Raw genomic sequence first — 17,895 nt, 5'->3', positions numbered from 1 at the left:
CTTGGATAAATTCCGTAGCCTTGCTGAGCCTCAGTTTCCTTAATACATGTTTGTCAGAGGGATGTCCTCCATGTAAGGAGCTCTCCATCTGCTTCCTGAAGCCACCTCCTTCCCTGGCTTGGCTATGCTTGTTCATGGTGTGGCCCCTTGTCCAGACACCCAGAGGTTTGAAATGCCAGTGTCACTTCTGACTCCACCTCCTGCCAGGTCAGTTGCTGAGTCAAGTAAACTGCATCTCCCCATGCTCTTGCGTCTATTTATAATCTTATGTGTTTTGTCCCCTGCCCACTCTTCTGATGTAGATCCTCACTTCTAATATGTTAGACCAGTGCTCTCCAGTGTAGAGCACCTAAGACCATCCACTGAGTGTTGGAAGAAAATATCAGAACTTCTACATATATGTGCATTTTAATCTCAGTCTTTAAAATCTTCTATTTTACATGTGTCCTATAAATTACTATAGTAGTACATGTATATAATATATGATAATATATTAATGTTATTAAGATGTTATTCACCAAGAAACCCACCATGGTTTCCTCCTGCCTATTGGGTTGAAAACAAACTCATCTGTCTATCATTCAAGACACATATATTCTTCTTTTCCAGTCTAGTAAGATAGTTGCTTGCCACTTTCCTTACTGTAGGCTTACTGGTTGCTTTTATGCTCTCACCTCCTGACCTTTATACTTTTGTTTTTACTTTTCTCTTCTTTTACTTTCCACCTGTTACAGGAAGCAGTGTGAGTGATGCTTAAGAACGAGGATGGAGGTATATACACACACGCATACGTATATACACATGTATTTTACATATCTATAGATCTGTGTATATATACACACGTATAGGTATAATATATGTTCATCTCAATCTGGCCTGGGTGGCTCGGTGGGTTGGGCCGCTGTCTTCGGCTCGGGTCGTGGTCTCGGGGTCCTGGGATCGAGTCCCGCGTCGGGCTCTCTGCTCGGCGGGGAGCCTGCTTCCCTCTCTCTCTCTCTCTCTCTCTCTCTCTGCCTCTCTGCCTACTTGTGATCTCTGTCAAATAAAAAAAAAAAATCTTAAAAAAACAAAAAACAAAAAAAAGTTCTATTTTATATAGGTTCAAATCTTGGTTCTGCCACTTTCTAGTTGCTTTATTTAGGTAAGTCACTGACGCTTCCAAACCTCAACTTTCTCATCTGGAAAATAGGGATAATAACAATCATTTCTCAGGTTTGTTGTGATGAGTTATTGAAATGCCACATTTCAGGGGGTGCCTGGGTGAGTTAATTGGTTAAGTGTCTGCCTTCGGCTCAGGTCATGATCCCAGGGTCCTGAGATTAAGCCCCATGATAGGCTCCCTGCTCAGCCCCTCCCTCCTCTTCCTCTGCCCCTCCCTCCCACTAGTGCTTGCTCTCTCTCACTCTCACTCTCAAATAAATAAATAAAATCTTGAAAAAAAAAAAAAAAGAAATGCCACATTTGAGCTGGGCATGGTGCTGGGCACATCCATAGTACCTGCTTTATATGTGAGAGCTGCTGTGATGACTTCTATAATTCTTTTCCAGTATTTTCTGCCCAGTTCACCCAAATTCTGAGATCATGCAGGAAAGTGAATATTTTCATAATATTCATAATATAAATATATTATGAAGGGCTTGCCATTTATATGACTGTTATCTATCCTCAGACATCCCTATCAGCATCATGTGACTAACTCCTGCCCATCTTGATATCACTGGTCTCTCTTTTTCAGTAGGATTGTCCAGTGTTAGTATCAGCCAACAAGAAATGCAAATACAATGCAAAGTAATTATAAGCTTTGTAAAAGATGCCAGATCACTTGAAGTCAACGCAAGTCATTTTAGAAAAATTCTAGAATCATATCAAAGGCAATGGCAAATCAGCATCTGGTAGGAAAAGAGAAAAGTCAAACAATTTTAAGTGTTGGTACCTCAAAACAGGATGTTGTAAATTATCGAAGGATTAGGAGGGGATTTGGGAGAAATTAATGAAGGCTTTGAATATTTCTGCTAACAGAAGTCTTTTAAAAATAATTGGCCTGAGTACTTAACTAAGATACAAAAAGCATCAACCATAAAAGAAATTATGGATAAATCTTACTACATTATCATTACGAATGTCTGCTCCTCAGAAGGAGTCATAAAGAAGGTAAGGCACAAATTTTATATGTCTTAATCCAGAATATATGAAGAATTATAAATCAGTAAGAAAAAAATCAACGGTAGAAAATAGGAAAATAATGCGCGTGAAACAGGCATTTCTCAGAAGAGGAAACACAAATGATGAATAAACTTGAAAATAAAAATGCTTAACCTTACTTTGTAAGAAGGGAAATAAAGCATATGTCCACACTGAGATACTGTCTTACTATTTCTAGAGGAACGACAGTTATAATGTCTCTATTAGTTATCTATTGCATTGTTATAAATTACCACCCATTTGGCAGCTTAATATACAATATGTCATAATTTCAGTGGATAAGACGCTAGGTATGGCTTTAGTTACATCCTTTGCTTAGGGTTGCCTGGTGACACTAAAAAAAAATAGCAAAGATGCAGATCAGAGGGGATTTTTGGATAGCACTTTGGAAAATCATTTAACGTTCTCTTTCAAAGTTGAACATTTATATTCTTTAAGATGCAGCAATCTCACCCCTTGGTCTACATGGTGGGAAGACTTAAAACTGGGGACTAGGGAACATGCATGAGAATGTTCATGGCAATGTTGTTGATAAAAACAAAACCCTGGAAACAACCCAAATGTCCATGGACAGGAGAATGGGTAAATTGTGGAATTTTCACCCAACAGAGTATCAGACAAAATACATGCACAGAAGCACACAACAACATTAATAAATCTTTTATTATGAATTATGTTGAGTATAACAAGCAAGTCACAGAAACTAGGTATGCTTATTTTTATAAAGCTCAAAGCAAAGTAAAATTAAATAATAGATGTATGTTCAAGCTGTATGGAAAAAGTTAGGAAATGACAACCGCAGGATTCAGATGGTGCTTCCCTTGGCTGATGGTGGCAGTTGTGTAGGCACAGGGATGAGATGGAGAAGGGAATGCACAGATGCTAGGTATTGATGATGATCTATTTCATAATATGGGTGATGGACTTACCATGAGCATTCATTTTATTATTACGTTTTATAGTTATTTATGCTATATATTCTTTTGTATGGTTGTTACACAATAAAAAATTTAAAAACTGCTGTACCACAGAAGTCAGATATATGAAAGAAGTCAAATTGCACCATAATATTGTCAGCCATGTAAAATAACCTGTGGGGTGCCTCGGTGGCACAGTTGGTTAAGCGTCTAATTCTTGGTTTTGGCTCAGATTGTGATATCAGGGTTGTGAGATCAAGCCCTGTGCTTGACTCCATGCTCAGTGCAAAGTCAGCTTGGAATTCTTTATCTCTCCCTCTGCCCCTTTCCCCTGTGCTTCAAATAAATAAATAAATCTTTTTAAAAAACCCAATAACTTTCAAAGTTTATTTATTAAGTAATCTCTACATCCAGTGTGGGGCTTAAATTCATGGCTCTGAGATCAAGAATTGGGTGTTCTTCCAAAGGAGAGAGCTAGATGCCCCCCAAACCCAATGATTTTACTTGATCCAGTAATCATACATTATTACAATTAAAATGCAAATTTTAAAATTATAAGATAAAATACTCAAAAAAATTAAACTCTTAAAATGAACTTTGGATCCGTTTTTCAAGGAAAAAAATCTCAAACTTTTTTCTGTACTGTTTATTATGAAAATTGATCCCATTTTCAGTGGATTGACTTCAAGTGGCTTTGTCTATTCAATTTGTCCTTTGGTAGTGAGGCCCTTCTCTGATTCATGAATACAAATATTATGGCTATGACTACTATTCCCACTGAGATCCATCTGAAATATTTCCCTCTCTGCAGTCCACCAGATGAATATCATCTCTCCTTCTAGACCTACCCACACACTGCACACTACCCCTAGCACCTCTTTGGGGACCTGGCAATACTCTGTCTTATTTTATGACTTAGTTATTTGTCTTCCTTCTGCTGAAAAGCGAGCTCCTTGAAGTCTGAACCTTATTTATCTTTGTGTTAAACTAGCACAATCGTATGTGTCATACTGGCACTAAAGAAGAACTTAGTGGACTTGAATTTTTCTAGACCTGTTTCATTATAGGTTTTTATAAAGCCAACACCATCATAACTTTTGTGCAAATTCTTCACATAGGTTACGTTGGGAGGTAAGGTGCAAGGGTAAAACCAGCCAGCAGTCTTGGTAATGAAGTTCAGGCCGATCTAGGCAATTATATACCCTGTCCAGGACTTCACAAACATCTATTTGCATTGCAGGACAAAACCCGTTGCAAAGAGATCTCTCAAGAAATTTTGTGTTGTTTATATCAGAAAGTACCAGAAACATTTTTCCTATTATTACAAAAATGGTGAAGGTTAGTGTGTGCAGATTTCTCCTATGCCTCATAAAACACTTAATCATCTACATCTAGAGCCAAGAACCACTGTGTAACCAAGCAGTTTCCTGCTCATGAGGAACTCAGCTGTGTAATTCTGTTTCATCCCCCAATCCTGCATCTCTCAGCCTCTCTAGGGGGCTTTACCACTTCATGACATCATAAACAAGATAGGTCCAGAGTTCAGGTTAGCTGACATTTTCGTTATAAAGCTAATAAACAAGAAAGCCCCAAGGTATCAGCCATTATATTCCCTTTCCTAAAGCTAGATAGAAATGTAATATGTTTACAGGGTTTCTAATTTATTTTCCTACTAACGAAAAGAGTCATTTCTAGATAAATTGGGCAGTGCTCTGTAGTTGCCTTCATATAAAGAAGGAAGCAGTTTTGTTTAAAAATTTTAAATTTGGCTTTAGTCTTTTGTTAAGGATTATGAGTGGGGGTGGGAAGGTGGAAAGGAAACTAAAATCAAGCAAGCAGGAAAAAATGTAATGCATTTTTTTTAATTATAGAAAAGAGTTATGTGTGCTATTAGAATTCTTGTGTATAAGGAAGCTGTTTAAAAAGTGCACACGTTTAATTTAGGAGTTAAGCTTGCATTTTCATGTGTCCGTACGCACACGCACATGTAAGCAGAGCTTTCAGAGCCAATTAATGTGAAGACATTTGCTAGTCTTATGAATTAAAAAGGGCATTTGAAACCACTTGCCCTATCAGAAACCGCTATCAACATTTTACTAAGAGATCAAGGTTGTATATCAAGTGTTTGCATGAGTTCGACAAAATATGCATGATGCAAAAGTTTCACGCAAAGATATATGATTTATAGGAGCAACTGTCTCATTAGGGTGAATTATATAAGCTCTGCTAACCGGGAGTTGTTACAGTGATCTAATTAGAGTGAAAGTTCTCAACATATGCATATCTCACCTCTGCTGATGTGCATTACTGAGATATGATGGGCATAGTTTGCTGACAATATAATCGCAAGCAACAAAATTATCGAGCATCTAGAATGAGTAGAACACAGTAGCAGGTATGAGGGACACACAGAAAGATCCAGCATAATTCTGACTTTAAAGGCTCATAATGCAACTGGAAAGAATGGATTCATAAGGAATAAATACTGAAGTAATATAAATGACATCTTGCTATTTTGGGAAAAAAAAAAAAAAGATTTTCTGTGTATTCTGGGAAGTTGGCTCTCCCAGAGGTAATGATTGGGGGATTTTCTTTTTCTTTTTTTTTTTTTTTAAACCAACTTCATCTTGAACCCATCAGATGAGCTAGAGTGAAGATAAGGTGGTGTCTTTTTCTTTGGAGTATATCGTATCCAAGCATCTCAGTGCGTGGCTTTCACCCTGGGGGGTATAGAAAAGCATGTGACTTTGGATCAGGAGCCAAGCTGCCTGATTCACATGAATTAGCTGGTTCCCAGGGTGAAGCCATTATTTGCAACGCTTGCCCAAGCAAATTGATGAATCCGGGGTGAACAGAATCAATGCACTGGCATTTGCCAAGCACAGATTCAGATTAAAACAGAATATATTAGTTCCTCTTAGTCAGTTATTGCCTCAAGTAGGCGAGCTGAGGAAGAAGAGGTGTTAAGGTGCACGTTGAATGTGAACTACCTTCTGTTTTCAGTTGAAGATGCAGAGGTAAAGACAGGGAATATAAACAGACAGTGAATATAAAATTGTAACTCGGTGGGGAAAGGAGTTCTGAGAGCAACTCCGTTTCTTCCTCCATATTGTACCCAGAATAGCACTGACTCCTATTTGCATAGACTGTTCAGAATGTAGACTTTTAATTTATTGTCAGATAAAATACAAACACCTGAAGGTCTAAGTGACTTCGTGTCTGGAGTTTCCAATCTGGGGTTACAGATTGTCACCGTGTAATGACAGCATTATTTGAAGCTAATACTGTAATTAATTTCATACCACTCTACTCAGCCGGTGTTAATAATGAGCCGTGCTCTTATCCAGAATAACTTGGAGACTCTTGCAGCAAAAGGATCCATAACCATGTCTGACAGTCTGTCCAACTGAGAGGATAGGATGTCTAGCCAGGGAGCATCATTTCGAGGATGGACATAATAAGTTTTATGCTTGCAAGTCGTGCTCAGCCAAAGTGAGAGCTAGTCTCCTGATGTGAAGAGTCTAGTTTTTTCCAGTATAGCTGTTCACAAAATAATTTAGAGAGTGAGGCATGGTATGAAGTAATATTGATGTGCATTAAGAACAAACTCTGAATAAATAAAGAAATGTTAACCTGAAGATGCAATCTTTTGTTGGTGGGGAAGTAATAAACTATTCATGATTTTCTTACAATGTTTCATTGACATATGGTGCTTCTAACCCAGTGACAAATTAATTGACTTGGTTTAAAAAGAAATGAATGCAGCTTAACGAAGAAGGACAGGATATGTATTACAAGGCAGCTGGTTCTGCCACTGCTGGCTTATGGAGACAATGTACACCGGACAGCCTAATGAGTCTCTCTGTTGCATAAGATAGATTCTCTTTATAATAGAATTGCACGCTTTGTCTCTAAATGGGGTTATTATACACACCATTGCACAATGTTTGAAGAGCTTGGTTGGCCCTTGTAGAGGGTTAGGAGAGAAATAAATTGGAAAACAATCGTACTTAAGACCTTCAATCCATCAAACACTCCATATTTATCTAAATTACCAGAACGCTCTCCCAAAATACAAATCTGTATGATACACACAGCTAGAATGTTAATGCTGACCGGCCTTCACTTTGGTTTTATCAGTTAGGTTTTCTATTGTAAACACAGACCAGAATTCATGCACACTGAAGCCTGGTAATGCATTTCAGCCACTACCCCCCACTCCTTTTCCCTCTGCTCTCCCCATTCCTACTGTCTCAGTCCCTGAAGTTTCATTTGGTGTTCTCTCAACCCACCGTGAATCGTGAATACACATGCATCGCTTCCTGAGTGGTTTAACTCTTAGAACTTTTTGACTTTGAATACTGCAATAGTTTTAATAGTAATTCACTCAGCTTCTTCACTTTCTCCACACTTATGGGTCCTCACTGTTCAGTCACTCAGTTCTTCTTTAGAATAAATCCATTTTGATTCCTTTTACAGCCTTGGGAAAAAAAAAAAAAACAGGAAGTGGAGACAGGGCAAGATGGGCTAATTGGTGGCCTCATTCACTGTCGGTAGAGACCACATGTCCTGTTAGAGGGGGTGGGTGAAGCCCATTCAGCAGGCCTAGGTCCCGAGAGCTGGGAGCTGAGTCATGCTCTTACCTCTGCGTGTAATCCCCTGGCTGCCAACCCGATTTTACCTTCTGGCTCCATTCTACTGATAGTATCATGTAGCCTTTAGGAATTACGTAGCACGATTTCCTCCAAATTCTTTCAAGGTTATAACATGTCTTCAAACCCCAGAGGAGGTGTTGCATAGGAAAAGTGATTCTCGCGTATATCATGACTGGGTTTTTGACTTGTCACATTTTGGACTTTGGGACACACCATTCATTGCCATTGACCTTGGGATTCTCACTTATGAGCCAAGGTAGCAATATTTGCTTCTTCCAGCCTCTCTCCTCTGTGTCTCTTTCCTCCCTGCCAAGAGCAGTTGAAAAGTGTTCCGCCTGGGAAACATTCGAAGGTTCTTGGAGTAAGATGATCTTTTCAGTTTAAGACGTTATTATATCCCAAACCAGATTGCTTCCTCCTCGTCTTTATGGGGTTCTTTACTTTTCGAGTCTACCCATATTCTGGTAGAGAGGAAGGGGAGCTGAAAGAAATGGGCAAAACGGTTTTGTGGGCTTCTCCATATATTTATTACCCTCTCCAAATTGAATCTTGAAGCCTTGTCAGAACTGTTATTTCTCCAACAGAGCAGGCATTAAGTGGCTATAGAAAATAAACTCACCTCCTGACATCTTTCCCATTGCTTGCTACATCCATTTACTGGGAAGATTATGTTGTAAGGTGTGACGGGAGGTGTTGTACAACAAAGGAAAACCACCGCTTTGTAACTCTATTTGTTCAAGTTTCCTTCTTTTGCACGGGCTTTTGGATTTCCTTGTCGTTTCTGGAATTATTTCTTAAATGGTGAGTATTGTTTTTGGATACATGTTTCTCCAGAATCTTAATCCATCCAACTAGTTCTGAAGTGACATAGATTCTTTTGAAAGTAGAGTCATGTTATTTGTGATAAAATTTCTGTAATTTGGCCAGAGGGAAGAAAAATCTAAAACAAATGGTGACAATGAGTAGTTAATGAATTTTCTTCTACTGATTTTTTTTTTAAATGATTCTCATGTTCTCTGTCAAAAACAGACTATTTGATGACAATGCTAAGAATACTTAGCTCTAGGTAAAAATTAGTTTCCATTTGCTTGGCCATGTCATTTATTAAAAGGGCTTTTACTTATTTTTTCTCTTTAACATGATTACCTTAAGGAAATAAATACATACAGAGACAAATGAATAGACACACTAGTCTTTATCAATGTTTGTTCAAATTGTTGTAGTTTAGAGAAATGGGAATCCAGAACTGAGGTGCCTAAGAAATAAATCTTCCCTTGTATGTAGTTTCCCTAGTTCAAGAATCTGAAAACACATTACAAGCAATTAAACTTTAGGGTACAAATGGGAATTCTATATTGTTTGTTGGTTAAATTCAATTATGAAATTATTATTTGCTGTGGGTTCCTAGCAAGCCCTTTCTTTTAGTTCTACGAATGTGCACGTCCTAGTTTTCTTGGCTTTTTACCTGTTCTCTCAAACTACTTCCAGATCTCAGTTCTTCCCATGTCATATTTCTTAAATGACTTGCTTTCTTTACTTCCTACTTCTGATTTGTTCTCTAGCCTCTGTGACTTTCGCTCCCCCAATGTTACTGCAGTGGTATCATCCTAAAAGGCCTCCCCCAAGGCCATTTTCAGTACCCCTTCTGTTTCTTCTCTTAGACCATTGAATATCACTGACCACTCAAATCATGCTTCCCTTTGTAAACACTGCCATTTCCTAGTTGGGGGGGGGCATTCAGTTACTCTCCCTTGTTCCTTTTCTCTCAGTCTTTCTTCTTTCCCTTCCCCAGTATGTTGGCTCTCCCAAAGATCTCATTGTTCTGGCCCACCCTGAAGGCCATCCCTTGTTGAAGGAGCCATTCTCATGGCTTTAGCCATGACCCACCACCAGTTCCAACTTGCTCTTTATATATATTTTTAAAGATTTTATTTATTTATTTGACAGACAGAGTTCACAAGCAGGCAGAGAGGCAGGCAGAAAGAGAGGAGGAAGCAGGCTTCCTGCTGAGCAGAGAGCCTGATGTGGGGCTCGATCCCAGGACCCTGGGATCATGACCTGAGCTGAAGGCAGAGGCTTTAACCCAGTGAGCCACCCAGGTGTCCCTCCAACTTGCTCTTTAGTTTGAACTCTGGGACCTCATTTTTAACTCCTCAATATCCCACAGCACCTCAAGCTCAACATATCCAGACTCCACTGATAATCAGAAGAGAATGTGGGAACAGTTCTTTCTCCCTTCCCCACACCCCTTCTTTCCTAGCCTCCCTGACTCCATTACCATCACCCTTCAGCCCCCAAGGTGTCCATATTAGAAGCCTTGGAGTCTTTTAGGTCCTGCTCCTTCCTTCCTTCCTTGTCTGATCTTTCACCAAATCCCACTGATTCTATCTCAGGAACGTCTTCACATCTACCTCTTTTCCATCCTAGTTGCCTTAGGTCCATCTGTTTTCATCTTCTGCTTATCCTGGTGCCCTGAGCAGTCTCCTCACTCTGTTCTCTGTCTTCCTGCTGGAGCTATTCCTCTGAAGACAAACCTGGGTGCAGCTCATCCTTTCCTCCCAAACCACACAGCCTAGAACCTACCTATGAGCCCAGCCTCTTCTCTCCACTTCTCCCTCCTTTGGTCCAGTGCTCCTACTGAACTAGAATCACTTCTCCCCTGCCATGACTCTGAATCTTGGCCTCAAAACCTTTCCTTCCTCACTCTGGGGAAAACTCCTACTCACTTTTCAAGCAACAGTTCAAATGACTTTTTTGCGAAAACTCCCCTATGTCCTACCTTTACTGGCCACCACACATGTCCAAATCTTTCATCAGTGCCCTCGTCTCTCAGTCATGTGATCCTAAGTTTAGGTAGAGAGAGAATTACCCTTGCTGGCCCAACCTAAGCCCTTGACCGGGGTTGTTTGGATACACCCCGATCAGATCTACGGTGAATGTGATCAGTGTGGCACTCTGAAGTGTCTTAACGATGGTCCCAAGTTCTCCTGACCATCCTTGTAAAGGCACTTTTCCTGACTTGATGGGGCTGTTTATCTCCTTTGTGGTTTTGCTCTCTGCCAGGAAAAGGAGAAACTGTATGTGGAGCTGAAGCACATCCTGGCTCGACAGCCTGGTCCCGAGGCCGCCGAGCAGCTACAGATCTATCGCCACACGCTGCGGGAGAAGACAAAGCAGCTGAAAGTAAGTGGGAGCCTCTGCCTTTTCCTGGCCACACACGAGGGACCCAGACACGTCCACTGTCTCGGTACAAGGAGTCGGGCTCCCAAATGTCACACACCACAGAGGTTGGCTTTTTTAGAATTCCAGTCCCAGGAGGAGCAGGACACATCTCAGAGCTGCCCCCCTGCAGCTAGACTAATAGACCCCACAATTCTCTGTTTTCTGAAAGAGGGAGGTGAGCAAGGGAAGAGTTGGAGAGAGGATGATGGCACCTGAATGGAAATTTGGGGGATGGGGTATATGGGGATGATCTCAAAATGAGTGAGGGCACTTGGAATGGGGGGTAGGAAGAGAGGAAATGTTTTAAAACCATCATCCCCCGGAAGCGGACCACTGTGCCAAAGTAGGTTTGCGCTATTCCGTTCCCCCTGCAAAGCACAGGTTAGTCCCCAGCCCCCAGGGCCTTCCTTCATGACCATCTCTGGAATCAGTCACTGTGAAAGGAAAGTAAAATCACTTTAGAATTCTGTTAGCATAAATTCCCTTCTAAGTGACTTCAGAAACTCAACTGGGGAGATGGAATGTTTTATTCTTACACGTGCCTTTTAAAAGTTTTCTCGGAAACAGTGTGTTCCCATTGTATCTGGAGCTCTACCTCCTAAGTGAGCCCTTAGGTATTCTGGGCATGTCAGGGAAGTCTTACACACACGCAAACACGGAATGTAGCACACGGCAGCTGAATTTTGGCACTTACCGGCACAACGAGGGTAATAATCGTTGCCTTTCGGCCTGGGGTAATAGATGCTGTGCTCCTACAGTTCTGATCCTTTCACAAATAAGACATTGTAAAATCACATCCTTCTACTTAAAAAAGGCAGGTGAAACAGACGTGTAATTAGAACATTAATTTTCAACTTATCCCTCAATGTTGATTTCACCAGAGTATCCTGAGATGTAGTTCGAATTTTGCATGAGGCATAATCTTTTTGATTATTTTCATCCTTTTAAACAATTATATATTCCCAACAAAATAAAAGCTCATTTTCTCAGGAGTGGGTATAGATTAGAAAAGCACACGTCTGTCTTCACACTGCTGTCAGCCACATTCTGCGTTGGATTGCATTGTATAGCTCATTGGAGCTTTTGGCATTTTAACCCTTTAACTCAGGAGATCCAGAATTTTGCTCTGATGAAATGTGACCCCTGGTGGAAGAGGTTCAGAGGTGGTAGTCTCAGCCCGTCTCTGCCTGCCAGTTTATCCTCATTATCTGGGCTCTTTTAGGAAATGTGATATTCGTTGTTTGGAAACAGACCCTTTGTTCCTAATTGTTTAACTATTAAGACAGGTTTTCTCTCAACATGTAGGTCCTATTCTTTAGCTCATGATAGCATAGTCAGAATCGTTTTCAAAGTGATGAAGGGGACGCGTTCAGAAGCAGATGAATACCTAGAAGACAGAGATGTCCCTTTTGTGCAAATTTTTAAAACAGTGAGCAAAAGGGAAAGTGAATCTTTCTGTTGCATGCCCCTTGGAATGGTAACCTTCTTTCCTTCCCTTTGGTTTCTGTGGGGTGCACTCCTTGCTTCGGCATGCTTTACACATCCTGTTCAGATGAGAGAATGCCCACTCTTCTTGCTTGGCTGAGACCAAGAGCATCTATGGGACACCAGAGTGGAAGAGGCAGCTGATCAGGGCTCCTCTCACACAGGCTTAAGACTCTGCCATGCGCATGTCAGCTCCCTGCTTCTCAGAGGGAAGCATTGTGGTGCTGGGAGAAAGAGCGAGCCCGTGAAGAGTCCCAAAGAGAACGGCGAAGAGGTGATGGACATTAGCAGAACAGCAACCTAGGAAAACACATAAACTGAAGGCCTACTTGGTGGTGGTGATGGCAGGATGATTCCAGAATAATTTTTAACCATAATCCTCAAATGAATCACTCTCCCTAGTGATGACTTCCCTAAAGGCTCTTTAAAAAGGCTTTAAGTGCAGTTTGATACTGTATGCCTGTGTGTTTTTCTGTCTCTGCTCACAATATACCTGAAACCCATTACTCCATTCGTGGGTGAGCCTGCTTGAATGTGGCCCAAGAGTTCTTCCAAGCAGAGGGTTCACCACATTTGTCCCTGGGTTAGGAGTCTGCAGACCTCAGTCAGATTTTTACCTAGATGAGACCTTGAGAACTGGCAAAAGCAAGCAGCAGATTAGCTGTTAAACTTGGGCAGGGTTTTGTATCACTCACCCCATGGAGGTAAATGGCAGCAGATGAGAAAAAAATTTTCAGGAAAGGGTACCGTTTCACTGTGTCTCTTCTGCTAATGTTGCTTTATTTGTCATGTTAGGTTTTGTCTTCAGAGCTGAATATGTATGAATCACAGAGCCAAGAATATAAATACGAGATCGAGAAACTTACCAATGAACTGATGAACTTGAAGAAGAAATACCTAGCCCAGAAACGTAAAGAATACATTCAGAAGTAAGAATTAGTCAAATGTTCTTCTAATCATGTTGTGCCTATTATCTGCTGATAAGAAGATAATTGGCAGACAGTCACGGAGTCATGGAATCCATGGGGGTAAACTGAGGCACAGGGTGAACAAATGACATTTTACACATCCCCACTGGTTTGTGTCAGAGCAAGATGCATGTCTCATCTGATATAAAGGCCTCTCCTTAGGACCCAAGCAGGGATCCATTAATATCTGCTCATTGGTGGACCTCATATGGAGCAGAGGAAGCATAGTGGGATTCTCCCCCCACCAGCCCCCACCCCTGCCATACCTCCCCCATGCTGTTCTCATGGCTTAGAGATAATCATGTCATAACAGTTTGCAACTGAGATTCACAATCAGGCTTGAAAGCACATCCACATTTACAAACATAGGTAATTTCGCTAAGGAGTGGAGGGTGGGAAAGCTGTTCTTTCCAAGACCGCAGCTGTGATGAGTAACTCGCGGGTCATTCTTACCTATGTTTTAGATAATCTGTCTCTGAACCATCTTTATGTCTAGTACTAGCTTCAGCATCTGCCAGGGGCATGACGTGAGCCCTTACTCTCCAGGTTCACATTTTGGGTTTCAGGATGCCTACATGTGGAACGACAAATGTCTCTCCGCTCGGATATCATCATTTGCCTAATGCTAGGGTGAGAGAGTGGACCCCAGTGAGTCAATGGGTTCGAACCTCGGCTTGGCTGTGAGGCATTACCCATCTCATCCAGTTGGTTCTGTAGTGGCTCACATTGGGGGTTTGAGTCAAGTTGGGTGTTTTTTCCACTTGGGCATTGCAGGGACCTGGTGAAAGAGGGGCATCTGCCTGTGATTCGTGAGGGGCAAACAACAACAATAAAATAACGGGATGCAAATTGATTTGCCAGGAAAAATTTGCCCTCCTTGTAAACCAGAATATTCCCCTATTCCACATCCAGAGGGCAGCTTCTTGGTCGAGTCAAATCCTGCCAAAAATTAAAGCTGATTTCAGTGGGTCTGTCTTGATGTACGGGACTGGCAATCATCTGGTTCAGAACCATTGGTGGGATTGGGTGAACATGCAGGTCTCCAGGCCCCATTACCAGATTTTTGGATTCTGCGGGCTCTGGAAGAATTTGTAGTTGAGTCACTCCTCACAGAAGCTGGAGAACCACTGATATTAATGGTGTGAATCAGTGCACGATGGGTGGAAACACGGTGGTTTTCTCTTAGGACAGCGTGTTCATGCCGATGGCTGGTTCCAGCATGAGGCATGTGTCCAGTTCAATGGCTTTCAAGCATTTTGATTGTAGTCTCTTATCAGTAAAACACTTTTGAACTTGTAGCTGCCCATGTATATGCATGCATATTAAATACATATTTGTTTCAGGTATTAAAATGAAATTTTTATTTTATTTTTTATTTTTAAAAAAGATTTATTTCTTCGCTTCTCGGCCTTTTGGCTAAGATCAAGTGAAAAAAGATTTATTTCTTTATTTGTCAGACAGAGATCACAAGTAGGCAGAGAGGCAGGCAGAGAGAGAGGAGGAAGCAGGCTCCCCACTGAGTGGAGAGCCCCATGCGAGGCTCGATCCCAGGACGTTGGGACCATGACCCGAGCCGAAGGCAGAAGCCTTAACCCACTGAGCCACCCGGGCGCCCTGAAATTTTATTTTAGAATAGTTTTCCACCTCTAACATATTTTGACTTGCCTACATTGCATGCAAAATACTATTGTCACTCTTAGTAAAGTGAGGTTTTTTTCATTTTTGAAAGACAAAATATGAATAGAATCTTAAATATCTTCTTTGCACTTCCCAGTGGGTCAGCTTAGTCATTTATAGAGTACATGCAACCATTTTGGAGAGCATCAGTCTAGTTTACACAGTTATAAACAACTGGCTTAGCTAAACAGTTAGTTAATTTTCTAGAGCTGACTAACTTCCCCACCTTGGTCCTGGAGTTTGGCCTGTTGACCTTATTGATCCCCCTCCCGGACACCCTACACACAGTTTCCTGGACAGAGAAGCCTGTGGAGCCAACAGAAATGCCCTTCTGTTGGCTCAGCCCCTCCCAGTGGTGCATCCACTAAAAGGGCCAGTAGGCCACTTGTGGATGCTTAAATTAAAATGGATTATAGCTAAGTCAAATTAAAAATTCAGTTTCTTAGGTGCACTAGTCACATTTCAACTGCTTAAATAGCCACATGGAAGTAGAGGGCACAGCACTGGTCTCTAGATAGAGAGCTTTGCCGCCATCGTGGAAAGTTCTATTGGGTAGTACAGCTCTAGAATCCTTGCTTTTACCGGTCCTCTTCTTGCCCTAAAATGCTCATAACTGTAGCCACTCTGACCTGGTGAGGATGTCATGGGCGGTTCCATTTTGGTGGGGATCTATACACTGAAGGTAGACAGAGAGAGGGGTTCACAGGAGAAGAGCAAAGGGATTAAGGTGCTGAAGGAAAGTATGCTGAGGCAAGAACAGGGGTGCAGAGAGGGTGTGGACTGGAAGGGAGGAGGCTGAAGGGATCCACTGTGATGGTCTACGAATATATTACAAAGGTGATGGAAGGGAGGTATCATTCCCATGAGTCACCTTCGGCCAAGCCAGTGTTGGTAAGCTGAAGTTCCTGCAGAGAGGGAAAGTTACATTACTGAAGGCAAGAGAAGGATGGGGGAGTGGGCTGCCTGCATCCACCAGCCATCAGGTGTGCGGGTTGCCAAGTACTAGAAAGAATCCTCTTTACCGGATCCACTCAAGGCTAAAGCTTTTGTCCTACTTATGGAGGATGATTTTTTTTTTTAACATAATAATGAAATCAGTCCTGCTAAGAGACTGCTGGATTGATTAGCCAATCCTCTACAGGTTCTTTCCAAATGGAATAATTTAGAGTAGTCTCTGTGGATGATTTCCCTATACTTGCTCTTTATAAAATAGCAACTCGTACCATTTTTGCCTTTATGCCTTCTTTCACTTTTCTCAAACACCCTTTTCATCATGTTTCCGTCCTGATCTGCACCCTCACCCACCTGCCTCTCACTCCCCTGTCCCAGACCCCCAGACTGGTCTTGAGTTTGCAGAACTAGTCAGATTCTTTCCCCAAAGGTGGAATTCTCACCCCCTAAGGTAAATCACTTCTAGTTGTCAAGTCTAACTTGGGTTTGATCTTAGCGGTTAGCTTAATTTTTATTTTTAAAAAGGGATTCCAAAGATGTTTTCTGTAAGACCCTTAAATACACAATAAGGAATTTGTGTAATTTAAGCTACCCGTGCAGGAGACCTGAATGTGTATGTGTGTGAATGTGTGCGTATATGTACGTGTGTGTATTTTAAGGAGATATATTGTAGATTTTCCTTTATCTATTGCTGAAGGTGCTATCTTATTTATCTTTCTTAGATTTTCTTGTATCTTAAACTATTTCTAATAATAACTGCTGCTTGTCTAAAGTTACAGGAAAATTTGTATTTCATAAATATCCAGGTTTGATGAAGATACCTCTGTCTGTGGTAAATATTTATAAGTTTCTACTGAAACTTTGGGATATAGAAGCTGATAAATGATGAATTAGTCATTATAACTGAGCCGAGAGAAAGAATCTTCTGACTGATTTTGGAGCTAAACAAATGTTTTATAAAACAGGATGATGTTATAAGTCAGGAGTCTCAAGTCCATAGTGACTGAGTGATTGAGTTATAATGAGGTCTTATGTCCACATTTAGATCAACATTAGGAGGGCACCTTTAACTGTGTCTTTCCCTAATTCTGTGTGTTATCAGTGAACACCTAATTAGATTTAAACAATCACCTTGTCTAAAACTGAAAGCTCTAATCAAAGCAGTTTTCAGTGGCTAATTCACCTAGGAACTTAAAGAACACCAAACTTAAAGGAAGAAGAAGATGCTAAGGAAGTTAACTTTTCCTTCCTGTCTTGCAGAAATAAGGACAGAGTGCCCATGGATAACACCTTCTCAATGGCCAAGCCAACTGGCCCTCGCTTTACTGGGGGTGGATTTCCCCTCAAGAGACCATCCCAAGTGACATCCTAGCCTGAAGTTCCTGGCTGGGTGCATTTGAACAGCTCATGACATTTGCTTTGGAACATTTTGGAGGAATCTCTTTCCAATCCCTTGGATCCCAAATATTTAGAGAAATCAGTGCTCAAATTCCAGGATAAAAAGAAATGCAAAACTATCATCGTCATGTCCATATTAGAGTGATGACATTCTACTTGGTCCTCATGGCTATTAACAGACTGTAATTATATCATTCAGTTAAGCTGACGCATTGCAAAAAGCCAATCTTTTGTGACTACCACACTGATTGATTTGAAAGGCACCGCATTGCCAAGCACTCAGTAGAGATGGAAATTTTGGATCTGAATTTCTTTATTCTAAACATTGGTGTATAGGTTTTACATTTAAAAATATTTTCAAAATGCAGTGTGTTTCTTATTAATAAGAATCTATCTTAATTATTCCTCATTAACAAGTCA

At 41.0% G+C, this 17,895-nt stretch overlaps 1 protein-coding gene across 1 annotated transcript in view; it reads left to right on the top strand.

Annotated features, from left to right (window-relative positions):
* CFAP58 (cilia and flagella associated protein 58) overlaps positions 1-17,449 on the top strand; it is a gene marked incomplete at its 3' end in the record, with an annotated part of 110,578 nt that extends 93,129 nt beyond the window's left edge. Inside the window, exons 19-21 of the mRNA XM_080823202.1 lie at positions 10,838-10,957; positions 13,277-13,410; positions 17,338-17,449. Coding sequence (XP_080679328.1) covers positions 10,838-10,957; positions 13,277-13,410; positions 17,338-17,449 — 366 coding nt within the window. The remainder of the gene's footprint in view (positions 1-10,837; positions 10,958-13,276; positions 13,411-17,337) is intronic.
* Between the last annotated feature and the right edge of the window lie 446 nt (positions 17,450-17,895).

This window comes from Martes martes (genome assembly GCF_963455335.1).
Source record: "Martes martes genome assembly, chromosome: 14".
Taxonomy (NCBI): Eukaryota; Metazoa; Chordata; class Mammalia; order Carnivora; family Mustelidae; genus Martes; species Martes martes.
The sequence above is the reverse complement of the archived record's forward strand: the minus strand, read 5'-3'. Positions and strand labels throughout refer to the sequence as shown.